General features: G+C 40.1%; 1 protein-coding gene across 2 annotated transcripts in view; it reads right to left on the bottom strand.

Moving 5' to 3' along the window:
- Positions 1-7413: 7413 nt before the first annotated feature.
- The window catches only part of fgd5a (FYVE, RhoGEF and PH domain containing 5a), a 34818-nt gene continuing 15368 nt past the window's right edge, over positions 7414-26863 (bottom strand). Inside the window, exons 6-21 of one of the 2 annotated variants that reach the window (XM_083938357.1) lie at positions 24074-24225; positions 22967-23123; positions 17783-17873; positions 16882-16932; positions 16627-16685; positions 15809-15880; positions 15616-15684; positions 12639-12722; positions 12469-12548; positions 12221-12317; positions 11873-12010; positions 11468-11570; positions 11217-11353; positions 10186-10314; positions 9690-9844; positions 7414-8886 (exon numbers count right to left, since the gene is read on the bottom strand). In XM_083938357.1, coding sequence (XP_083794483.1) covers positions 8850-8886; positions 9690-9844; positions 10186-10314; positions 11217-11353; positions 11468-11570; positions 11873-12010; positions 12221-12317; positions 12469-12548; positions 12639-12722; positions 15616-15684; positions 15809-15880; positions 16627-16685; positions 16882-16932; positions 17783-17873; positions 22967-23123; positions 24074-24225 — 1611 coding nt within the window. In that variant the 3' untranslated portion in view covers positions 7414-8849. The remainder of the gene's footprint in view (positions 8887-9689; positions 9845-10185; positions 10315-11216; positions 11354-11467; positions 11571-11872; positions 12011-12220; positions 12318-12468; positions 12549-12638; positions 12723-15615; positions 15685-15808; positions 15881-16626; positions 16686-16881; positions 16933-17782; positions 17874-22966; positions 23124-24073; positions 24226-26863) is intronic. The other variant, XM_083938358.1, reaches the window with a different exon arrangement.

The raw sequence follows: 26863 nt of genomic DNA, 5'->3' as shown, positions 1-26863 counted from the left end.
AATCTCAGAGAGCTTTGGCAACCTGACACATTTGCAGTCCAGCTTATATTACAATTTGGTAATTTCAAAATTGCCCTTAGGTGTGAATGGTTGTCTGTCTCTGTTCGTCTCTATGTGTCCTGTGATAGACTGGCGTCCTGTCCAGGGTGTACCCCGCCTCACGCCCGATGTCAGCTGGGATTGGCTCCAGCCCCCCGCAACCCCGACAGGGATAAGCAGTTGAAGATGAATGAAGATCACACAAAACTATAGTTTGTGTTTGTGACAAAGAGTATAGTATTACAACCCCATTAGGTCAAAAATATTTACCATGTTAACACCATAGACATAGAAAAGGTTAACACACACAAACATCTGTAAAAACATAATGGAAACCGTGTCTTTTTCCATCTCTTTCACTTGGGAAAATGTCTATCTTCGCTGATGACCTCATGCTGCACCAATAGTAGTAAATCAAATTTCCACCTAATAAAACAATCACATACTTTAAATCAGTGACCCCTGCCTGCCACTCCTATCAAATAAACCTGCCTCTGGCTTTCCCAACTGATAGGATTTGCACTTGAGTGACCCCTCCCTGTGTTTTGTCCCGCCCTGCATTCTGGTTCAACAGGAACTACATCAAATTGGGGAAGCAAGATTTTCTCCTCAACAAGAGCAAGAATAAGACATTTTGTAACTATCACCAACCTTTGAAGGAAGACATGTAGGGCAGAGGGGTGCATAGTTGTGTGATGTCACAAGGTATGTGACGTTCATAAAGTTAATTTGTTGCTGACGTGTGGCGTTGCAGGAGACCAAAATTACCCCTTGCACCTTCAAAGTAAAGGCATTGTCTGTTGTAAGTATTCCTTCTTGAGTTACTTGAAAGGGATAAACCTGACTGTTGATGAGTCTTTCTCTGGGTTATGTTATTTCACTGTAGCATGGCATGGCACAGCATATATTTCATGAAACTACTGGCTTCATATTTCTTCATATTTCACTTCACATTTCCCCTGCGAATTGGACTGGTATCTGGGCAGGAGACACAGACGGTTTCTGTTGTGATGGTCATTTCTGCCATCCCGGCGCTGCCAGGGCAAACATCAGAGTGGGTAATGAGGGGAACAGACAGGGGGAGGGAGGGATGAAAAAACAACCCCTAAAAGAAGGAAAGAAATAGTCCTTTCATCAAGAGACATGTCACAGACTAAATCTACCTTTCTCTATCTGTCCTCATTTATATCTCCTTGTCGCTCTCTCGCTCTCTCTCTCTCTCTCTCTCTCTCTCTCTCTCTCTCTCTCTCTCTCTCTCTCTCTCTCTCTCTCTCTCTCTCTCTCTCTCACTCTCTCTCTCTCTCTCTTTCTCTCTCTCTCTCTCTCTCTGTCCACCTATTTTTTTAATTTCCTTGCCTTTCACAGTTGCTTCTTTATTTCTTATGTACCTTTTCCATTTTCAAGGCTGCATGTTTGTAGATAAAGAGAAGTTCAACAGGTTCTTCATTCAAATGGCTTTGAGGTAAACCAGACCAGTATTTTGACAGATAGGGCTGACTTAGCCCAAACATGGAAACATAGTGTTGTTAAAATATTTGTCTAGAGGGTTATCTCTAAAAGGGGTGGTGGTATGTAACTAGTAATGTACTTCAGTACAATTTTAATATTCTCGTACCTTACTTCTACCCCGCAACACCCAAGAGGACATACTTCTGTCATATTTACTTTGAAGATACAAAATATAAATGTACTTATAAATTATGATCTATTATTATAGGTTAAGATATCGTTCATTATAATAATAATAGTAATCCAGTTATATATTAAATACATTATTCTAAAATGGGCATTTAGGACTTGGACTTACAGGACTTTTAGTATTTTTGCACAGTAGCGTTATACTTTTACTTCAGTGAAAGATCTGGGTACTTCTTCTACCACTCTCTAAAAGCAGTAAAACCATACTTTCCTTTTTAAGACACTGTCAAAGTGAATTTTCTCTCAAGTGGTGACAAAAAATGCCAAAAGAACATCCAAAAATATTTGTGTAATTTCTGGTTTAAAATGCGCCAGCCATCACAGCCGATCACACACTGAGCTGGAATATCAGCAGGGCTTTGGTACATCCTGTTGTGATCATTACTCAGCTGCTTATATATGCTATCTTTCATACTTATCTGCTATTGTCTAACATATTCTCTGTTTATACTCCAGTGAATAGCAGCATTCGAGAAGAACAAAGATCAAGTGGAACACTTCCCCTTAAAAAAAAAACCCTTACCTCAAAGGTTGGTCATGTGTTGTAACTTTTATTGTATAATGGTTTTGAGATTACAGCATGGAAAGTTGCTAACCTGTCCTGTAAACTCAGCCTGTGGGAAAAAGGGCCCCCAGCCTACAGTAGGTACCAGTGTCTGATCTTGATTTCAATTTCACACCATCTTTCATTTTTCCTGTTGCTTTAGAGTTTTCGCAATGAAATACAGACACTCTCTCTTGAATTTCTGACTTAATGGATGTGGATTTAAAACAACTTTACACGATAAGCTGTCCTTTTACCATTTTTAGAGGTCCTCTGCCTACAATTTTCCGAGACTATACAGAAACTGAAGGCTATTGATGCAAAGGTACAGGCGATTACCTCATCACTCTCTACACCTCTGGCTCTCTGGCTGCTAAGGGAAAGGTTTTGTGAATGTGTTTGCATGCGTGAGAGACCACACGACATGCTCAAGAGTTCATGCTCAAGACGAAAAGTGGAACAAGTGGAACTTTCAGGTGCTTGAAGGAAATGAGCAACTCTCCATGCTTACCATGCCTTTCTCACTTCTCTCTCTCTTTTGGCTCTTCAAGTAAGTTTTGGGTCACTGACGCTCCTGGGATCACGTATCTAGAGCAACCCCAATCTTCCTATTTTCTGTTCTGCCTACTTTCTGACTGACATGCAATCACTTCATCTCCACTCATCTAATTGGAAATTATTTTTTGGTCTCAATCTCTGTATCCAGTAACAGCGTTACCTTTCTTCCTCATTATCAACAGCCTTAAATTATTAAATGTCCCATTATGCTCATTTTCAGATTCATACTTGTATTGTGGGTTTCTACTAGAACATGTTTACATGCTTAAAAGTAAAAAGAAACTAAAAAAAAAAAACCCCTATTTTTCTCATACTGTGTGTCTGAATATACCCGTATTCACCCTCTGTCTGAAACATGCTGTTTTAGTGTCTGCCTCTTTAAGACCCCTCCTGAAAAAGTCCATGCTGCTCTGATTGGTCAGTGTTTCTTGGTCTTCCACATCTGTGCTTGCAATCATTAATATTGCAGATGTTGAAAAAGAAATAGGCCAAAATGTTTTGTGCTATTTCTTTGCCTTTAAATATTTATGCTAGCAGGGCTTTCTTGGTTGCGGTCCATCGTTGTCTGACTTGGTTGTTTTGAGGAACTCTTTAGTACAGGAAACTAACTTACTTATCTGAGATGGTTTGTATTACCCAGCATTCTGGCTGGGGCCGGGAAGTGAAAAGCCTGGAGTAAAGAAGGGCTCATTATGGTCTCTGTGAAGGGGAATGCATGTTTTATATTTGGCCATATCACATCAGCAACAAGGCAACAGCTTCCAGTAAATTAATGATGTGTAACCCCTGTGGGCATCACAAATATGTCACCTTAATTTGACCTAAAATTAGAGTGCCTCCCTTGAGTCAATCAGTGTAGAGAAAATTAATGGAAGGCAGTGTTGCTGAATTCTGATCTACCTAAAATGATCAACACATAAGGCTATGCATAAATGGTTATAAATTATCTAATGCAATAGCTTTGCATAACTTCCCCTTCACATTATGACACTTACATGGCTTGACAAATACAGTATTCTGCTTTTAGATGGGGCATCATAGACATTTGAAGTAGTAGGTGTTGACAAGAACTGACAAAGCTTAGGGCCTCACAGTAGAAAAAAAGTCAAGGGAGCAAAGATGATCAAACGTTCAATCTTACAAAATGCTTAAAAAAGTAACTTTTACACATTTTCTGCAAAGTAACACGAGTCAACTGAGTATGACAACTGAAATATTATATTTAAACTTCAGGGGTTTGGCTTGGACAGTTTTTAATACAAGACTAATACTTCAGGTGTCTATTAATTGTCCATTAATGATGAAAGAGCAGAGCTGCCTGAACTTTTAGTCTGTTATGCACTAGTAAAAATTGCAAGTGAAAATGAATCTTTTGTAATTGCATCAACCTTTTCATCCCCCCAACCCCATGCATATACTGGCAGACAAACATGAATATGCAGGCTCAAAAGTTTTCAGTCATCAGCATGTCTGCTCCAGTTCAAACGAGATCTGTTTGATACGATGTACAGCTTTAGTTTAGTTCAGTTTTTTATTTTTTATTTTAACATGTGAATGGAATAACAACATAAATAGAAATAATGTAAAGAAAGGGAAAAAACAAACAATAATAATAATAACAAATTCAAGATTCAAGATTCAAGAAGCTTTATTTATCCCGAGGGAAATTATTTTGCAACAGTTTCAATACAAAGGTGGGAAAGGATCAGAATAACAATAAGCTAACATAATCAAATCAAAATAAAGCTAACGTAAAATAAATCAAACAATAACTAATGTGACAGAGTGCAACAGACATTGTGGTTAAGCGTAGGTATATACAATATACAACAATACGCACTGTGCAGTTTAGCAGCAGATTGAAATGAGATAAATACAAACTAGATAAGTGAGAAGGAGCGATAAGTTATAAGTGTTAAAAATATTATAAGTGTTAAAAATGTAGCAGCATGTCGTACAGAACTAAGTGACAGTATGGCACAGTGGAGTGTAGCAGCATTTCGTACTTAAGTAAGTTACAGTAAGTTACAGTAAACCACAGTGAAATGTAGCAGCATGTCCTAAAGCACAGTAAGTGTAGCAGCAGATAGTTACAGTACCATTAAATAAAGTGAAGTAGTGGTGGTATAAAGTGACAGTGTAAAGTATAGAGTGTATATATATATTTCTATATATATATATATTTATATTATTAATATTATTATATATAAACAGTTTTGTCCCGAGGTCTGAAAATGAGTAGTAAGGAGAATAACTTATTTAATACTACCCTTTCTCCATTTTCAAACTTTATCACATATTGGGGCAATGTTTGTCTTATATTGGCTTAAATATTGTTAAGAATGTATTATAAACTTTATCAGTGTCAGTTTCTTTGTAAACTAAATCCCAGTCATGCACCAATAGGTCGTTTTTTAGTGCATTCATGGAGTCATCTGTCCTCATTCGTTTATATTCTATATTTTTGTCCGTCTTTTAGTCCATGTAGTTGCTATCATAAACTGTAAAAACAGGAAGGTGGTCACTGATATCACTGATTAATAGTCCGCTCATTGTGTTGTTTCCAATGTCATTAGGGAAAATGTTTTCAATTAATTTGGCACAATGAGGTGTTATTCTGCTGGGTCAAGTGATTTTTGGATAAAGGCTCATGCTATGCATAGTATTGATGAAGTCATCTGTCCTTTTTTGACTGGTAGGGTTTATGAGGTCGATGTTGTAATCCCCACGGATGAAATGTACTTGACTCCCTCTTGAAAATGAGTTTTCCATTCAGTTAGTGAACAGTTCAATACCTGACCCAGGTGCTCTATATACAGCTGATGATTCAATTTTTTTTCTTTGTAAATTTCTACTGATATCCATTCAAGCACATTATCAACAACACCTGACATATCACCCATCACCTTAAAATGCAATGTTTGGTCAACATATATGGCTACTCCTCCAGCCCCCTTATTAACTCTTTTTATGTAACTGCTTTCATATCCGTCAAGTTCAAATTTCATCTCTTTGTCTCTTTTAATCCAGGTTTCGGATATAGGAACTGCTGCCCTCTGCTGGATGAAAGAGACATTTAACTATGGACAAACAGGTACAATATGTACTTATTTTAACATCGTCCCAGTGTTGATCAGAGATGGCAAAAGTACCCAAATTCTTTACTTGAGTAGAACTAAGACTACCTGTATAAAAAACAATTTAAGTAAAAGTCAAAGTACTGATCCAAATATTCATTTAAGTAAAATTTAAAACTACGAGCTCTGAAATTTACTCAAAAATAGTATGAAAAGTAAAAAGTATTTCTATTGCACGATTCACTGCAAAGCTAATAACCACACGATAATTTATATGGAATCCATTTAATCAATGTCATTGTTTGAACAAACACAAGATGTATCCTGATGTACTTTACCATAGTCAATTGTAGGCATTTGTATTGTACATGTCAGGTTCACAAATCACACTTCTGAACATTCAATTTTGGACCAGGATTGGCTTCTAAACTGTGGTGTTACAAATTATACTCGTAGGTCCAGCTGTTAATCATACTTTTGAATTGCACATCAGGCAACAATACTACTACTATAACATATGCTAGTCCCCCATCTTCATCTCTACACTACATCACCCCATCCTTCTATGCGAGTCTAATGTGAAGGCAGGGAAAACTAATGTACCAAAATTGTTTGTTCAACTTCAAGAGAAGAAGGTTTTCAAAGCTCTTGGAACATAGCTTAGCCCTCTGGGGTCTAAAGATCATCAATCTGATTTACTGACAGACAGACAGCTGTGTCTCTTCCGTGCCTCTCTCAAGATGGCAGGCAGGAGCCTGTAAACGCAGGCTACAGGCTGGCGTGCATACGTCACAGCGCCAAAAAAAAGGAAATGTTTTTGTTTGTTTTTAAGACTAACTAGCCTTTTTGGGAAATGTTAGGAGTGTAAAGTAACGATAATCGTGTTAAAAATTTACTGAGTAAAAGTAAAAAGTTGTCAGAAAAATAAATACTTCTAAAAGTACAAATTACCTGAAAATTATACTTAAGTACAGTAACAAAGTATTCACTGGTGTTTATCTATTACAGGGCATGAGCGCAACACCTGTACAAACAAATACAATGCATAGCAGCAACCCTTCAATAAGTTGTGCTTTTGCTCTTGTATTGAATTGTATAATATTATTATATGTTCCCAATAAATTTGCCATAAAAGTGCACGTTTCTTATTCTCAATGAAAGAGGATCATTGTGCTTCACAAAGGTAGTAGGCCTAATTATACAGGGACTGCTGTATTGGAATCACTCTGGAGGTGTTTATGTTATTGTGTCCGCTCACATTATTTTGTAACTTATAAAAAAGAAACAGTTTCACGTGTGCACTGTGAGAGCACATTAAGTAAACTTTTCAAAGGAGTTTATTTTTATATGTATCTATATACATAAACATTTACAATGCACTATATGCAAGAGGTACAATCGATAATAACACTGTAGGTATGGTACACAGGGAATAGGTAGAAAAGCTGAACAGCACTTGATGAACAAATGTGAGCTTTAGAAATAATGTAGTTTGGCAGACGAAAGATCACATGTAGTACAGATGATGCATTTAAGAAGGTTATTTTAGAGAATCTATGTATGTTGGATTATGTTAAAACAGTACAGAAGAGTGAAAATCCACTGTCAACAGACTGCTGAGGACATGAGCGGCTCAGATGACTCTTAACACTGGCAGCTTATAGGTAGTGTGACCATGGCTTATTTTTCAGCAGTTTTCATTAAGTCCAAGTGGTAAAATGTGACTTTATCCAGCAATGTATATACAGCATGAAAAAGGCATTAATAAAAATGGCACAATATTATGCTCTTATGTTACTGGATTGTAACAAAGCTGTTCAAAATACTAAAGATTAAAGTATACAAGAATAGATAAAAAGGGTCTCTTCTGGAGACATGACAGTAGTACAGTACTTTGATAATATAAAGAGAAACAAGCAGTACAATTTCATTTCAGGCACATTCATCATCAATTGCAAATTGCACTGCATTCAACTGGAAGAATCAATTATCCCTTCCCTGTATGATATATATATATTTTCAAAACCTACAGATTCAAATTCAAAGTATTGCATCTCTTCCTTAGAAATACTGCCATGTTTTCATGCTGAGGGTCATTCCATAGCTTTGTAGATCCAATAATAATGTAAAACTCCACCGGAAATATAATGTACACACACTGGGATGATTAAAATGACCTCTTACTCAGAACATCATGTAACACCATTTCTATACAAACGAATCCTATAATTCACTTCAATATCTGCAGTGTAAATTTCACAATATATATATTCAGAATACCAAATATCTCTCTAAACAGTGACCAATATTGTTCCTTTTACAAGCTGTGAATACTACTATGGAGCAAAATTTGTTTGTGATGTTATGCCCATCTCACAGCACAGGTGGTAACCGTCTCACATATAAAAAGGAAGAATCTGACGTTCTCCTGCAGAACCAAAAGAGTGGTTTAACAATCCAGTGGAACTTCAGGTAAAATACAGCTTTACGACCTCAGGTAAAGTTGGAAAAGTTGACTTGGAGATCTTGTTTTGTGTGTTAGATGGTCCTTGGAAACTTAATGTGAAACAGAGGGAATTAAATAGTTCTTATGGATGAAGCATAAAAACATCTAAGCTGAAGGCTCCTGTGAACTTGGCTGGATCAGCACATTAGGAACAACAGAGTTTTCATATGTTAGATCATACGCCAACAAGAGGCTTCCACTTCTCCTTTCCTCAAAGCGTCATCCCTCACTTTCACTTCCTACTACTGCTTGGCAGCCTTAAGATCCTTATAAGATCCCCCTGGTATTTAATAGTCCACGGCCGGTCAGATGTGCTGAATTCTCACTGATGGTCTGAGTTCAGTAGCAGCAGGTAGCTATGTTGTGCTCCACAGAGGAGTTTGAGCAGTCACAGACAGCAGAGCGTGTTCAATTCACTGAGCAGGTGCTATAAAACAGTAGCCTCCTCTATGGCGTTGACCCATCTGAAACACAAGAAAAACACCTTTTAACACAAACGGTACACTTAAAGTGGTTCTCTGTGGATTTTACATGACAAAGTAACTTTCCTGGTCCCAGACTACTGCTTTTACCATGCAGGGAGAGTCTCACAAAAATATGTAACTTGTAGCATTATGGGTATTCTATGGTTTTGAGATCAGGATATCCTTATTTCTGCTGCTTTATCCAAACCTTATGGAAATGCATTTTGTTCTGAATAGTTCTCACTTTAATGAACAATACCGCTCTACCTCGATTCAACAAATGTCATTGCACTGTTACTGTCTATTTATTATTATTATTATTATCTATTCACTTTACAATCCACTGCCACTTTACATTTTTTACTCTTTGTATATTTTTACTCTTTGTATATTTTTATTATTTTTATTATGTTGTATGTATATGCCGATTGCACTGGGTCTGAGAGGACTGTAATTTCACTTTTTGCATTAGTATGTCATACATATTGCAATTTTTGACAATAAAACTGACTTGACTTGACTTGACTTGTTCTCAGTGTTTTAAAATAATATATTGATAACAAACAAATACTCATCTCTAAAAGTATCTTAATATGTAATCATTTCTTTGTCTTTCTCTTGATTTTGGACCATTATGTTTTGTGGTTTGGAAACTTCTTTTTTTCCCTTTTTGCACTTTTCTTCATCCTGTAAAGTACTTTATAACTTCTAGTTACATTATAAATAAAGCACTGTAAATTATAGCCTAACGATTACTGTCTGTTTTAGCCCAGGATTTATATAAATATGCTATAGATGCTGACCTGCGTGCAGTGTGTGGGTCATCGGCCCTGAAGGTGTAGTACAGGGTTTTCTTGTGGTACAGATGGAACACGTTGCTGCTTTCCTCTCCCTCTGGCCTCTCAGTCAGCTTGACAGTGAAGCCCTGAAGAGGTAGACTCTCTGAAGCCACTTTATCCTGAAGGAACCAGAGTGAAGACATACATTAAAAAAAAAATTATAATCTTGCTGTCAGCAGCAATTTGCCAATAACTAGAATTTCATGCTTCAAGAAGAACAAAGCAGTAAACACTCAGGTACACACTTGTTAAAAGAAACAGAGAGAGCACAGAGAATCCCTCCATTAGTCACATAAAGTGTTCTGCCCAGGAGGAAAAGTTGAACAGTGGAAATGTGAGTGTTAAATAGTTCAGTACTCCGTTGGCCAGATGTGAAGAAGAAAAAGGACAGATAAAGGCTGAGTGATCACGACAGCGTGTGTGTTTTGGGGCTGGTGTGGGAGACTCTGTGCCCCCTCACCTCACGGGCTGTGAAGGTGTAGAGCACCTTGTCTTTGAGGAGGAACCATAGCCGCTTCCACTTCCTCTTGCTCTTCTTCCGGCGCTGCAGGCTGCCGCTCATGGTGGAGCCCTCCACCGTAAGTGATACCTGATCAAATGCATGACACATTTTATACACATAAACCTACACTTCTCTGTATAAATATGGTCATGATAGATGTTTAGGGGTAGCTAGTGACAGATATGACTTGCATGTTTTTCTTGAATGACAACATGCTCACTTTTTCCTACTAGTTTAGTACCAGATGCCACAGTATTTATTAATCAAACAATTAAGTAAGTAAAGAATGTTTCCTGACTGGGAATCAAACCCAGGCCGTGGCGGTGAGAGCGCCGAATCCCAACCACCAGAACACCAGGGACCTATCTGCACAAATGTCAAGCTTGTGTAGTGGAATCTCCGGCATGTATGACAACTGATGTGCTGAAGACATTGGTGTGTAGTGCAAAACGGCTGCCAATAGGGTTCACTGTCTACCTCTCTGGCATTACATTACAGAATGAAGGGTAGAGAGGTAGACAGTGAACCCTACTGGCAGCTGTGTTGCATCTTCAAAACATCACTTGTCATACATACCAAACATTCCAGTACACAGGCGTGTCTCTAAGCCTGTGTCTCAGCCTGGACAGGTCCCTGGTGGTCTAGTGGTTAGGATTCGGCGCTCTCACCGCCGCGGCCCGGGTTCGATTCCCGGTCAGGGAACATTCTTTAATTACTTAATAATAAGAGGTTGTTTCATTGATAAAAACTATGACATATACAAACATAGATACTAAAGTAGGCAAAAAAATGTGGTGAAAGTGAGCTTGTTTTCATTCAAACAAAACACTGAAATCAAATGCAATGACACATCTATTGTGACCATATTAACACAGAGAAGTAGATTCGGAGTGAGTGCAATTAGTATGGGATACATTGGGCCTGTAAGATGGTGTATTTTGAGGCATGTTTGAAGTGGAAAAGAGGTAAAGATGAGAAGTGTAGTCCACCTGGTTGAGAGGGGAGGTGCTCTTCCTGCTCTTCCACAAACTCGGGGGCTGCAGGCTCTGGAAAACTGCAGAGAGCGGACGGCTTGCACGATGAGTCCGCGGGCTGGAGTTACCGCATGCCCCCGACATGCTGCCACCTGCATATACACACAGTCAATACAATTCCAAAGAAGGAGAAGCACACCATGATATAATTCTTTCCTGCCGTACTGCCAGTGAGACACTTGTACATTAGGAAAGCTGAGATTTACCTCTTTTCCTGAGCTCGGCATAGCAGTGGTCACACACTTTGGCCACCCTGTCTTTGAGGTACTTCAGTGGATATCTGTTCCTGGAACAAGCACGGCACACAACCTGCTCAGAGAGACAGAACACAAAAAGATTTAAATACCAAGTAGACATAGAAGGGATATATTTGACTTCCTGATTCAAATTACCATCTTCAACAACAATAAAAAGTGCTACATATCACTTATTTGGCAAAATTATCACTCCTTCATTCAATAGTTTATGGAGATGAAATAATGAACCCTATGATAATGGGTTTATTGGATATACAGCTATTTATTTTATTATTTTTCTCTTATTTTTTCCAGTAATTTGAAACAAAACTGTAGTATAAGTCACAGTGGCTTTTGCAGTTCTGTTTATCTGACCTTGCCACAGGCGTTGCAGTGGTGTCGTCTCAGCGTGAGGCTGAAGTCAGAAGTACAGTTCATGCACATCATCACTTGAGAAACTGGCACCAATACAGGAGCAGCCTCACCCAAGGCCATCCACAACTTCTCACGGGCCTGTGGACACATACGAGATATTAGAGCAGGTGAGAAAGATGTTGAGATTTTACGAACAGATGTTACCGTATGTAAAACATACCTAATCATTACTGTTAAATGAATGAAACTGAATTTTGCAGAAACTATGTCAGTAGTACAATTTCATGAACCAACCCAGATGAAAAATAGCTTTAACTTAACTAAACAGCTTTTCTTTGCTTTTCTTACCTCACTGCAGGGTCCGCCAAACGTGCAGAGTCCTGCAGCGTGGTCTGCTATGGCTCGACTCAATGTGTGGAACCAGTCCTCCCGCTCTCCGACTGAACTGAAGACAGAAATGGACAATTACACTTCTTGAAGGCTTTAGAATTAACATCTACAGTGGGTTTGGACTCCAGGAGGAAATGACTCTAGGGCAAATGATAAACAAATTCACATATATAATAATTTCAAGGTTTTGGCAGTCAGGTGCTTACCTGGCTGAGAGTGTTATAGTGATGTCAGACACCTCAATCCTGAGACAGTTCAGCACGTTGTCTAGGACAGGTTTGCTCACCTGTGTATGTGTGTGAGTGGGGCAAAACACATCACAGTTCAGTTGTGTACAGAGATAAAGCTGGAGATGAGCAGAGAAACATTAATATACCTTCATCCCAGACAGACATAGTGTGTTCTTAAGCCTGTATTTTCCATCCTGCTGAGGGTAGGTGTAGAGCATTATGTCATTCATCTGAGAAGAACATAGAAAAAAGAAAGAAGAGGTACATTATGTTATGTTTCAATGATTTGTTTATTAATGCTCTTCAAAAGAATAGCATAGTAGATAAATGACAATGTCAAATCTTAATTGTGGATTACAGGAATGAGCTTTTCAGAATGTAGTACCCTGTAATTGCCACAAAGAGGTGGTGTTATCTTGAGAGAAATATCTAAATTTGCAGCACACACTTATGTTTATTCTTACTTTCTTGCAAGCAACTTCCTGGGCTGAACTAGTTAAATCATATTTCCTTTCACAGCATTCACACGTGTCTGTGCACAAAATTCCCATGCATGCACACAACAAAATAAGGCGTTAAAAATGTTTATTTGCTTGTAAGACATTTGCATTGTGATCCCCCTGAACACACTGAAAAGTCCATTGTGTTATGCAAGGTATTTCATTTCTTCCCAGACAAAAGAGATGACATCACTGGTCACACCTAATGTGTGCTCTAAACATCCGCTCGGGCTGTAAGGGCAGCATCCAGGAATTCTCCACCCTGCTCCGGACTCCGGGCCTCCCCTCGCCCTCCCAGCCTTCTCAGGCTACTCTGAGAACCAGGACTGGGTGGAGCCACCTTCACCACAACAACAACACAAACAGCAGCGCAGTTACGGGTTCACTGGTTTGACTGGCTGGAGACAAAACAGTGCATGATTACCAAGCCAGAGCCCTGCCTGCGACCTCTGGGCTGCAGCCACCGCAGTCTGTCTACTCCACCCTGTGCTGCTGCTCATTTACTCAAAGATTTCTTCCATAGAAACCCAAACAAGTTAACAGGCTTCACAAACGTTCCCAGATGCATGTAGCTACGTGACCATTTGGCACCAAAGACATTAAGTTATTCAACAGTGGCATTTCATCTCATCCACTAACTCTTCAACCTATTCACCTGCCTCTTTCACTCATACTTTCTTCCCTCTGGCAGCTTTCTGTATCTCCATCCTCCTTCTAATCCCTTAACTCACTCATTCGCCCCATTTCTCTTTCTTCTTTGAGCCCAGGCTTGTGACATGGCTGCAGCTTCTCTCAATCGCTGAGCTGAGTGATGACTTTCATCTTCACTGTTGTTTGGATTCTCTTTCCTTAAAAGCCCATAAATAACACCTGACCCACTGAAGCCATTAACTTCAAGGGAGAGAATGGCTATACAACCCTAATAGCTTACAAGTATCAACCACCAATGCTTTTCAGCTATCACTCAACAACTTCAATCCTATACTGGAATAGAGCAAAATGGAGATAAAAAATAAATCCATATCTTTAGATCATATTCTATGTGGATCAACTAGGATACGCCAAAAACTCCCCAGCGGATATATAGCTTAAGCATGATTCATAACATGAGACAGCACTGATTGCACATGGAACAATAGAGTGGGCTACTCTATTTCACATTATGTGTTTGTGTAGCACCACCACCCCTCCTCCGCCATCTCCTCCTCCCCGCATTCTACAGGGTGTCTGGCCTTCACTTTGCTGTCAGTCCCCTCCCAATACACAGGAAGCCAGCATCCAGTGACCCACACCAAACATCCTGTAAGGAAGTGGGGCCCTGGAAAACAAGTCCTGAGAGAGGAGGAGAGGAGAGGAGAAGAGCGCAGAGGAGAGGGAGGCCCTCTCTGGATGGGTGTGGTGCAAAGTGGAGGTCTTACAGCCTTGGCCTTGTGCCCCCCCTCCCAACCTAACCTACCTCACAGACCGATCTCCACCCAACATTCCCCCCTATTATTGCAAACCACTCTAGCTTTGTTTTCGCTGCTGCTTCAATAATATGGCAGGTGTTTTCTTCAACAATCCCCGATGTTCCAACTGTTTCCCTCTTTGTCGTAACAAACTCATGGTGAGCATCCAAATGATGTTCATAACCACAGAACTTTATTTTAAACTCTAGTGGAGAGCCTTAAGTTTCCAAAGACATCAAATATGCACGGCTGAATTTAGGGCAACTGGGTATAAAATGAGGCAAACATGGAGTCTTGAAGAATTATGAACAGATATGAGAGTTTGAGCATGTAGGGCCGGGCAATTATTCCACATGATAATGTATCCTCTTTCAGTGGAATTGATATGGTGAAGAAACCATATCAAGATCTTGTGATATACAATTACGTTGTTTGACTTCAAAATGACTAGCACCTAAACTCAAACTTCTCATAAAATGTTATCTGGAATACCTGAGGGAGTATCACTTGAAAATTACAGGTTTGGTTTTATAATCAAACTTTACACAGTTCAATGTGATTAACATCAACTGGATTATGTAACCCATGATTTCACATATGTGAGCAGATATGTGATATTTTAAGATCAATTCCTTCTTCTGTGTCCCCAGCAGGGCTGGGCGATATAAAACAGTAAATTGAAGATATACTGTATATACATATTTATATCTATGCATATATTTATTATGTTGTCAAAATGGTATAAAAATGTATATTGAATATATTTTTCTATTTTCTATTGCAATGAAAAAGACATTTATATAATTTGGACGACATCTAAAGTTCAAATAAAGTAATTTTCATTTGTCAGGAGTATACCCAAATAGGCTTTCCCATGTGGTTATTCCATAAAAACTATTTATTTTTTGAATAACCAGAAAACTACTACTATATCGTCATTAAGATATGAAATTAGCAATATCAGGATAGAAGATTTTGTTCATTTTGCCCAGCTATAGTGGTATGGGTTTTCTCATCTAACTCGTGGCAAGAGAGCTAATAAGCATCCCAAAATGTCAAACTATTTCTTTGAAAATGAGGGCTCAAAAGGGGAAATTTTTATTTTAAAGGCTTAAACACTATCTAATACAGTCTAATGATGTGTCTGTATGTCAAAGTGTTGGAAAGAATATTACCAGAAACAGATGTCGGGGCTGCCTGCTTTTCCTTGAGACCTTCATGAGTGTTCCCTCTTTGACAAACATCTGCCAAAAGAAACAACACGCAGAGAAAAAGCATAAGAAAGGCATGTTAGGCTGACAAACTGCTGTTTACGTCAATTATGTGTCATACCCTGTGAAAACACTGTTCTTGCCACACGGTGCTTACCCTTCCGGGCTTCAGGAGGTCCCTCTTGCCCTTCACGCTGTACTCTATGTGGACCAGGCGCAGCAAGTTCTCCTGAGGGAGCGGAGGGAGCATAGAGATGGAGGGAGATTATCGAGTGATGGACAGAAGAGGAGACAAAGAATGGAACTGTCCTTGTTTGTTCGTGAATGAAAGGGAGGGAGGGAGGGAGGCGGAAAGGGATGTGATACTGAAAACTGAATAGGGGGGGACAGAGATAGAGGGAGCCTGTGTTTCCACAGCCTGTGCATGTGTGTCAGTGCATGTGCACAAAAGAGAAAAAAAGCAATTTTGATAAAGGAGGCAAGCCAAAGGAAAGCATTTGAGGATCTTGACAGTGAGAGGCGAGGAGCACAGTGTGTGTGCGTGTGCGTGTGTGTGTGTGTGCGTGTGTGGATGTGTGGGGGTAAATTATCTTTGTGAACTGCTCATGTTTTAAGGGGAGTGTAAAATCATGTTCACCCTTACACTATTCCCTTTTATAATGATACACCTGGGACTCTAATGACATCATCTTTCCTAGCCCCTTGGGTTACTAATGAACAAGCTGTGGAGGTCGGTGCCAAAGAGGGATAGACGCCTCCTTCAATCCAGCATGAGGGATTCATACACAGGAAAACCTCTGTTGTCTAACTTCTTCACGCTCGATCACCATCCTTAAATTGCTCTTTCATTGCCAAGTGGAATATAAAGACGTGTATCAATAACGGCACGCTGGGCTGTGAATATATATCAAACTCAACAGGAGACGAACAGTCTGAATGTCCTAAAGACATGGAGCGTATCCAAAGTAAACGTACCCCCTGTTTCAGATTGTCATTGGCCTGGTCTGCCACCTCGGACACAGTCACCAAGGCAGCTGCAACACAAACAGAGAAAGAAAGAGAGAGGTTCATGCGCAGCCCGATTCAATAAAGACACACTCTACTGTGACTGTGAGTCAACAAATAGGGCCTGATACATGTTCAGCAGATGCAGTGCATGTGAGTCAGGATATCTTGGACTACTGAAAAAACAGTGGACTAGTATCACTGTGCTCCATTCTGCAGGTTTACCTTGCGTGTCCTCGTATTCTTTAGAATCAGGGGAGAGGTTGTTCAGGTAGTCTGAAGAGAAGACAGAAACAATAGTCAAGATATAAAAATATAATTTAAATACAATTTATTTAACAAAAACTAAGAAACATTTTATCCATTTTTAAGCCTGTTCTGTGGGATCATCCCTATTATGACATTTGTGTCTTTTGATATACGCAGACTCTAAGTGACTGGTAATCTTGGCTATCTTTGCAGTTCAAATTGCAAAAGAATTGCTAACCTGTTCAGCCACTGTGGAGATAAAATTTTGAGTCCACTATAAACTGTGAGTGATTTCATCATATTGACCCAGGGAAACATACATTGAACATTTGACCTAGGGAAAAACACTGTTGAGAACATAAACCTAATTGAAAGATTTTGTTAATGTGTCATATTAAAAAAGACATTGAACTGGGAACATCTACACTTCAGTGTGTGACGCTAATCCACAACATTATGCTAATATTCCTGTCTTAACTGTTACTAATTAATACATTTAAAACCGAGAGTATGTAGCTTTAGAAAATAACATAATCTTCCTCTTACATATGAAAACTTAACTCATGAGCAATAAAACACAACTTTGCTCACCTCAATATAGTCAGCGGTTTTACTGCTACAGCCTTACTTGTTCTGGTTTGAACAGTCGCTAACGGTGGCTACTGTTAGCCTATTACCTTAGATATAGATAAGTCTTCTCTACAAGTTCTAGCAGCTATTATTTTCACATTATTGCTACTACTAACCTCAATGGCCACTATTGAGCAAAAATTACCCGAGTTCGGTTTAAAGATTACTATACATGTGTATGTGCGTGTGTGTGTGTGTGTGTGTGTGTGTGTGTGTGTGTGTGTGTGTGTGTGTGTGTGTGTGTTACCTGTGAGTAGCATTCGATATTGAAGTACTCTCACTATAACCTGCAGCAGCTGGTGTTTCAGTGGGACTTTAGCTTCTTCTGGGCTTCTTGTCTGCACACATACATTATTCAAAGAGGTAAATATCACAATTTTACATGGTTTATAAAATGTTTGTCAGATACTGTAAAGATGCTTTAAACTTGTCACATATGCTTGAACGTATAAATAATTAAATAAAAAATAGTGTTCAGTTATCGAATACAACACTTACATCTGATCGTTTCTGCTGAATAAAGTTATAGTGAAATTAAAATTTTGCTCAGTGGACATCCCTGAAGTGCACACAGAAAGCCACAGATCTATGAAGGTAACCTCTATAAAAAGGCCTAGGATGCTGCAGGTCTAGGTCCCAAGTGGCCATGGGGACACTATTGGAGTGGCTGACCTTCATGCATCTATCGAGCACACAAAAAATCTGAACAACTCCCATTCTTCTTCTCAGAGCAGTAATTTGCGGGTGAAAGGGGACAGAAAAGGCACAATCAAAGAGCGCTTCAGAAAATCAATCACGATCTAATTGTCTCTGACAGGTATTTATGCCCTGAGCGGTAGAGGAGCAACGGGGGATTGGGCGAACACCCACACACACACACACACACACACACACACAGATTCTTTTTTAATCCAATGAAGTCCTATCCTTCATTAGAAAGGCACAGATAGCACCCTGCGGGAAACAGCATCTTCATCTTATTTAAACTGCGCACACAGACACACACTGAACTCATCTCAGACACATACAATATATTATTGATGCGCCCCTCCACACACACGCAGACGCACGCAACACACACACACACACACACACACACACACACACACACACACACACACACACACACACACACACACACACACACACACACACACACACACACACACACACACACACACACACACACACACAGACCTTGGGGTGGCAGTGAGATAACACTGATTTGGCCTGTAGAGGGGAGGGATGGGATGCAAGTTAAACACACTGCTCTTTGTCTTCATTATCACAATCTGGAGAGCTGGAGTCAAAAGTAAAACAGAGAACTGATGTCTCCTTTATTGAGTAGGCCTTCACATTTACTTACTTCCTCTTTTTGTTTAAATTGTCTCATAATCCTTTTCTCTCAATAATTTCTTTCCTCAGCAACAAACTTTGTTTGAGTTTTTCTCTTTTCTCCTCTCTCCTGATGACTGCATCACACATCAACATAATAAGCAACTCAAATATCAAACCCGCTTGGCTTCAGAACAGCCGCTCTCCTCAAGTGTTGCTTGTAAATTGTCATCCAATTGACACTTGTTCAGAGGAAGTGGCTTTCCAGAGATGGTAATTAGCGTGTGGTTTGTTTGGGTGAGCGAGCCAAATAGAGGAGGAAAGAAGGGGGAGCGTGTGATGCCTCGTGCTGGGAGATCAACACACACACACACACACACACACACACACACACACACACACACTCACACACACACACGCACACACACACACACACACACACACACACACACACACACACACACACACACACACACACACACACACACACACACACACACACACACACACACACACACACACACACACACACACACACACACATAACTGATCTAATTGGGGAGTTGTAAAGGAGGCTGCTTCTCTAATTAGCTTCTGTCTGCCTCATTGCCCAGCTGCCTTTACAAGGAATTCACTTCATCGCTCTCTCCCTATATCGCTCTCTGTCCACCTGCTGCACAGCCTTTTCCTCTTCTCCTAGGCTTCTTGCACAAGAGAAAACACACAAACTTTACACAAAACACAGGCCATGGTATGGATATAAATCCAAGATGGTGTACAAAGAGATTTCATTAAACTAGTTTCACAATATCCACACAATTATGGACATTCCCCTGCAAAACAGACACCAATACAACAACACAAACGCCATCATGCAAAGGAGATATATACATTATGCGTGGACACACACACACACACACACACACACACACACACACACACACACACACACACACACCACACACACACAAACACACACACACACACACACACACACACACACACACACACACACACACACACACACACACACACACACACACACACACACACACACACACACACAGTGTTGGCCTATGTATAGATGGCCTGGTAAACAAGCAACTGGCTGTGGAGAGGAGGCTTTAATCCTGTAAGGGTCTAGCTCTGATCTGATCAGGGTCTGTGGCTACTTCATCACTGTCATCACCACATCCACAATGAAATTACTACCACTTATAGTGCTGGCTTGCAGCAAGAAAAAGCAGAGCAGGAGGGTGGCGAAAAAACATGTTGAGAGAGGCAAGGGTTTAAAGGTCCCACACTATCAGTTTCTATTAGAACATGTTTACATGCTTTAATGTTCAAAAACCCATTCTTTTTCTCATACTAACTGTCTCAATATACCTGTGTTAACCCTCTGTTTGAAACGTTCTGTTTTAGCGCCTGTCTTTTAAGCCACAGTCGCTAAAAAGCCCAAACTGCTCTGATTGGTCAGTGTTTCCGATTTTGCATCTTTGCAGACGGGGAATCACTGTAACAGCTCTGTAGCAGCAATGTCGACCCATATCGTATAGTTGTGGCATCACAACTTTACCAAAGTCCTGATGGCTTGTTTAAAGACACAGTTTCTGAATACTTTCTGTTCATTTCTCTGTGAATTGATTGTTTTGATATTTTTACAGTATTTTACAGTATATATCATTTTTTTCTTGAAACAAAGAAGGAAAATAAAAGAAAAATGAATGAACATTTTTTTTTAATTCATAAAAATAGCTGTAAGCATTGAATGAAAAATGTTAAATCAGTATTTCCACTCCTATCAAGCATTATGACTTGTGAAGTGTCACACAGTCAACAGATAAATGACCACCCTCTCAGTAGTAGGTATAGAGTATTGCATGACCCGTGACCTGTACAATCCTCCTTGTTCTCCCTTGGCCCTCCTTTTCCCTCATTACAGTGGGGTCACACAAACCTAGAAAATCCCAAGGCAGTGCTCCGTTTCAATGCAGCATCCATCACACACAAACACAATGCCCTGGTGTGGGAGGGTGGGGAGGATAGACCTAGATTATATAGGTTTATTTGAGATATGTAAAAGGTATATACAATATGCAGTGTGTATATGCAGTGGCAGGTGTGGCGAATCTGCCAGTGGACTGAGAAAAGGTTTATTGAATATGCCTCTGGGTGTAAATTTTAGAGGTGTAAAATCCATCCTTGATATCCTTCCCTACATTTATCCTTCTGGGCAAATCAATCATTTTATGGCCACTCCTGATAGCAATTAGTGGTTTATGATGTGAGAAAAGGGAATAATATCAACTTCATGAGACTAAAATGAAGTGGCACATTATTGACTTTGATCAAGGTTACCAAGGGCTAAATTATTAGCTGAAGTAGACACGGTGTGTGTAAGATACTAAAGGTCAATGTGACAGTTTATACTAGTCTTCATTTCTTACCTCCACTCCCTACTATTTACATTAGCTCCATTAAATTCTGGCTGAGCCAAAGTTTTGCAGAGAAGGGGCAGCTGCTTATGAATATTCATGAGTGAAAACAGTTGGTGCCTTGTCTGTTTGCTTTTCTTATCAAAGTAGAAACGCCTGGAACCATCATTTCAGCCACTCATCTGGAATCAAAGTGCAGCATGGGACTGGTAATGTGTACATTTGGGGGTAAAGGTGCTGAGTTAAACAAACAGAAGCCTCCATTACCCCCATTCTCAAAAAGCCCACCAATGACCTAGCCAACCTCTACATCAAGTCTGATTTCCAACCTGCCATTCCTCTCAAAAACTCTGGAACACATTGTCGCCGCCCAACCCTAGACCCATCTCCAGTCTAACAACCTCTGCTAACCCCTCCAGCTGAGCGTCCGCCCACTTCACAGCACTGAGACTGCCCTTGTCAAGTCATCGACGATCTCCTCGCCTCTGCAGACTCCGGAGCCCTCAACATCCTGCTACTACTAGACCTCGGCGCAGCCTTTGACACTGTGAACCACTTCCATCCTTCTTCAAACAGGGTGTTGAGGGCACTGCACTCGCCTGGTTCAGCTCCTGCCTCACCAACAGGCAACAGTTCGTCTCCCTCTCTGGCCACACATCCTCGCTCTCTCCTGCTATGCAAGGGGTTCTTCAGGGCTCAGCCGTCGACCCCCTCCTTTTCATCTGCTACTTCTTCCAGCTCCCTCTTGGTCATCTGCAAACTTAACCTGGACTTCCACTGTAACACTGACAACACCCAGATCTACATCAGCACCAAACTCATCCAAAACCCTCCCCTTACCACCTTCACCCTGGCTTCTCCCCCTGACCTTCCCCTCTACACTCTCCTCCCTACTCTCCTCCTACACAGCGGCTTAATGCTGTATATTGTGAATCAATTCTATAGATCAGGACACAGGCACATGGAAATGAGAAATCTATTGCTGTATCTCTGTGGTCTTATCTATAGGCTCTCTTAATATCCTGTCTTTTAATTAACAATAGTCAGTTGCATTGTAACAAGCTCAGACTATTCTTATTCAAAAGGATAAAGTGTTGCTTAAGTGGACCAGGCACATAATCTGTGGACCACTGCAACGCCTTTAGAATGAGCTTCAGTATCAATTTTGATCCTGTCACCCAAATCCCATGTTCCTGCTCTACAGGGAGTAAAAGGGATGAAGAGAGCCATGCTGGACAAAGAATGAGTATTTGGTGTTGAGTGGAGATAAAATATGCGAGCATGACAGTGGAAAGGTCAGTCCCATGGAGAAGAGCGGAATAGACAGGGTTTTTAGAAAGGCCATTATCTCCCCATGGAAGCTGGGTGACAAAACTTGAGTTGAGAGCCAGGGGAAATACCAGGTTCGATCTCTGCATCCTGCACACACACTGAGGACTTCACGCTCCCTCCACAAACAGAGAAACTGAACCCAATTTGAATACTGTCAAAATACTTCTCCTTTGAAGAAGGGCTCTTTTGGTACAATACATTCAGTGCTCAGTGAAACAATAAACACATAACAACAGGAGGGAAAAAGGGAATAGACACAAACACTAACTGCTGGCAGGAGACACTGCCTTTGTCTGCTCAGGTTCTCTTCTGACTGTTAAATGTTTTACCTCAAATTTCTTGACGATGTTGGCGAAGGCGAGGTTGTCCCTGCAGCTCTCCTCCAGTAAGGACATGCTGCGATCATACTCTGAGATAAAGGTGTCAAAAACCCCAAAGTCCTCCTGACGTGACAGAATCACATCTACAACCCTTTGGCTCTCCTCCCTAAACAGAAACGAAAATCAGATTAAGTACATTCTCTTTAAAATAAATAGTTTGACTTTTGTAAAATATGCTTATTTGCTGTCTTTGCAGGGAGTTATATAAGACCATTGAAACCTCCACCTAAATACTTTTTATTATTTGTCAAACCACACAAGGTAACTGGCAGTTAAAAGTATCTCTCAAGGGTACAGTGTCCCTGAAGCAGTTTGGGGGTTCAGTGCTTTGCTTAAGGGCACCTCAGCAGTACACAGGAGGTGAACTGACACCTCTCCGGCTGCCAGTCCACAGTCCATACTTTGGTTCCGTATGGGAACTTCAACTGTGGTTGATCGGTTCCTAAACCAAGCCCCAAGGGTAGAGCTATTGCAGGCATTTATTTTATAAAGTCAGCAGCTGCTTATCGTATCTAATCTTATCTTACCTTGCTAAGCTTAGTGTTTTAGCCTGACTTAGCACTAACATGTAAAGTGTTAGAGGTGCTAGTAGAACTTTTTACCTTTGGCCATAGTCAGGCTAACTGTTGGTAATAGCCCTGCTTCCAGTCTTAAAGTTCATTCTAAGCTAGGATAGCTGGCTGTCTACCTTACATTTAGGGCAGAGATTTTTCTTTTAAATATAACTCTCTGCAAAAAGGTGTTATTTCCAAAATGTTAAACAATACCTTAGAAACAATTTACACCAAATTGCGAATGAGAAAATTACACCACTAATGCTTCAGATTGAATTTTTTAGTACAGCATTAATATCAAAAACTCATGTGTAGGTATTCAATGACAGTAAAAAATGATTGATGGCTTTTCTTTACATCCATACCGTATTAGTATGTCAGCCTGGGTTTCAACTCTGTGCGTATTGTGGCTACATACCAAGAACACCACTATGTAAATTGAGCATCAACTGTAGTGAACAACAACAGGGCACAGCACAACCAACGGCATGGTGTGTCTTACCACTGACTAATGTGCTCCTCCAGCTCAGTAAGGATGCTGCTGTGGAGGGTGTAGACCTGCGGGAGTACGCCCAATATCTCTCGCAACCTCTGCTCCTCCAGCACAGGCTCCCCTTCTTCACCCACTGCCTCTGTCACTGCTGACCTAAAGTCCTGCACCGGAGAGAGGAAAAAAAGATGTGCGAGAAGAGATTTTTAATAAGACAAAAATGTGTTCTAGAAAGAGAGAGGAATGGAGGAAATGGTTGCTATATCAGAGCAGGAGAAATGAAAAGGGGGAGAAAAATGGAAGGAAGGAGGGCCAGATCCTCCTAAATATCCTTCCTGCCACCCTCTGTCCAGGCATTCAGGAAAGGCGGCACTGCTTACACAAGAGTTACACACCAGGTGTTGTTGCATAAAGACCTTGGTACTCAATGACACAATGCTATTTTGTACATAGTGTCCACTTTTCATTTCTCTGTAGACAAGAAGCGAAAAATTAATTGAATTAATTCAAAGCCATTGAAGTCCATTTAGCACACATAAAACATAAGCAACAGGCATTCATCACTGCGGTGTCAGAGACTAAGAGGACTAATATGAGGAGTTATGGCATACGGCAGAGAGGAAACAGGCATTATTTATCTAATCTGCGTATGAAGACAAAAAACTGAAAGTAGGTGAATTGTTGGGAGGTGTTAACATGCTGTAAAAAAATCTGTTTTTTTTCTGTGGGCAAAGCTGTCCAGCAAACTAACGTTTTATATATATATATATATATATATATATATATACATTGGTTTCAGTCGGTTTGTCTGTAAGGGTGTCTAGAGCCCATCTATTCCATATCTGAGTAAAGCACAGACATAAAATAAATAGAGTTGTCCCAGTCGTCCGTGAGATAATGTGGTGACACTCGGCTCAGAACATACCGTTCATCATGCACAATCGATCGCGTATGAGTTAACATTCATCATATCTGCCAGGGAGAAGAACAGCTTTTTTAACAGTTCTGGTTGATTCTGTCTCCCAGGTGACACACAAACACACACTTCACACACAAAGATCCATGAATGAGAGGAGCTTTATTCTCAATTTCACCGCTCCACTCTCCACCTTATCCCTATTTCTCTCATGTAAGGCAGGTCAAGATGCAAAGTTGAGCATTTTGTTGGTCTGAGACAGGGGTCTGTAGATTCTTTGTATTCTTGTTAATCCCTCTCAAACAATGGAACAATAGCTCTTGTATGCCTATCACTTAACGCTGCTCCTGTTCCTGTAACTAATGTCTCGATACATCACGGTTTGAAATTTCAAGAATAATAAGATCCTTATGCATTATGCAGCAGCATGATGAAAAAGCCCTCAATGTCACCTTTGAAGGGTGACAAAAAAGATTCACACACACACACACACACACACACACACACACACCTCCACACAACCCTGCTGAAAGGTGCTGCACTGTCAGCTTATGAGTGAATGCAGAGCTTCATTGTCTTGTGTATGTGTTGGTAAAACAGACATGAGCTGCTCAACTTGCACACTGTTATTGGTTGGGTTTAAAGATTCATGTGTGCTTTTGCCAACACCTACAGGCATCAATGTCCACCTCTAATTAGTATAATTGAGCACCATGGTGAGATTGCAGTTTTATGACTATTAAAGGCCTCCATTGTATAATATTTGCATTACTTGCGGTTTAATTGCATCCAATTACACATTACACAAGTAGCTGCTTTTGTACCCACAGCAGTATTTCATAAATCACAGTGAGGGACACATAAGAAATTCAGGTTATGACCTCATTCAAGGTTATAAGGTACAGGCTGACTGATGGCTTCTCTGGGTTCAATGACTCTACCTGTCAGATTTCTACTGGCAACCATCACCTTAATAGCAACTCTTCCACATCATTCTTTAAAAGGCGTTGCCTATCTGTCTCCTATGACGGTCCTTTTTGATTCAAATTAAATAACTGTTTCAGCTGTTTGTGTCGTTTATGTTAAAGGTCACATATTGTAAAAAGTGAGATTCTCATGTCTCTTTTGATTATAAAACAGGTTGCAGTGACATATAAATACTGGGAAAGTATCAAAATGGTCAACCCCCCCCCCCCCCAAAAAAAAAAAGCAACAGCAAACTGTCTTTAAACTAGAGATGCACGATCCAGTTTTTTCCGATACAATCCGATACCGATACCTGGGCTGAGCGTATCAGCCGATACAGACCGGATACTATTGTTGAATTAATGAAGCGTATACTTTGCCATGTAAGTGAAGACATCAGGCTTGACATAAACATTTAGCCTTGTTTAGAAAAGGTAACAAATGAACAGAGATATAAATGTACTTAATATTATTTATTAACAAATGAAAAAGTATATATTAGCAGCAACAGTAAATAAATAACACTTCCATGTAAAGTGCACTGCAAACAGATATTTTAAAATGTAATATAAAACCGTAACCAGTGCTGCAAACAAAGAATTGTAGTGATTAGATCGCTGTAACTGTATTTCTGTGTATGACATTAATAAAAAAGAAACGACTGGATCGGCCTCATTCATCCATTATCTGATCCAGCTAATTAGTCAATATCGGAGCGGAAATCCGATCTGGGTATCAGATTGGTGCGTCTCTACTTTAAACGAGCCAAGACTGGTATATTTAGACCGTAGAAAAAAAAATCATGTGTTTTTAAACATTAAAGCATGTTCTAGTAGAAAATGAGCAAAATATGTCCCCTTTAAATATCCTTCTTGTTGCTAACTCTACGGGGCTGTGGTCTTGTTGTTGATACTGATGCA

Source organism: Echiichthys vipera (assembly GCF_963691815.1).
Source record: "Echiichthys vipera genome assembly, chromosome: X".
Taxonomy (NCBI): domain Eukaryota; kingdom Metazoa; phylum Chordata; class Actinopteri; order Perciformes; family Trachinidae; genus Echiichthys; species Echiichthys vipera.
Note: the sequence above shows the minus strand (reverse complement) of the source record. Positions and strands in the feature narration are given on the sequence as shown.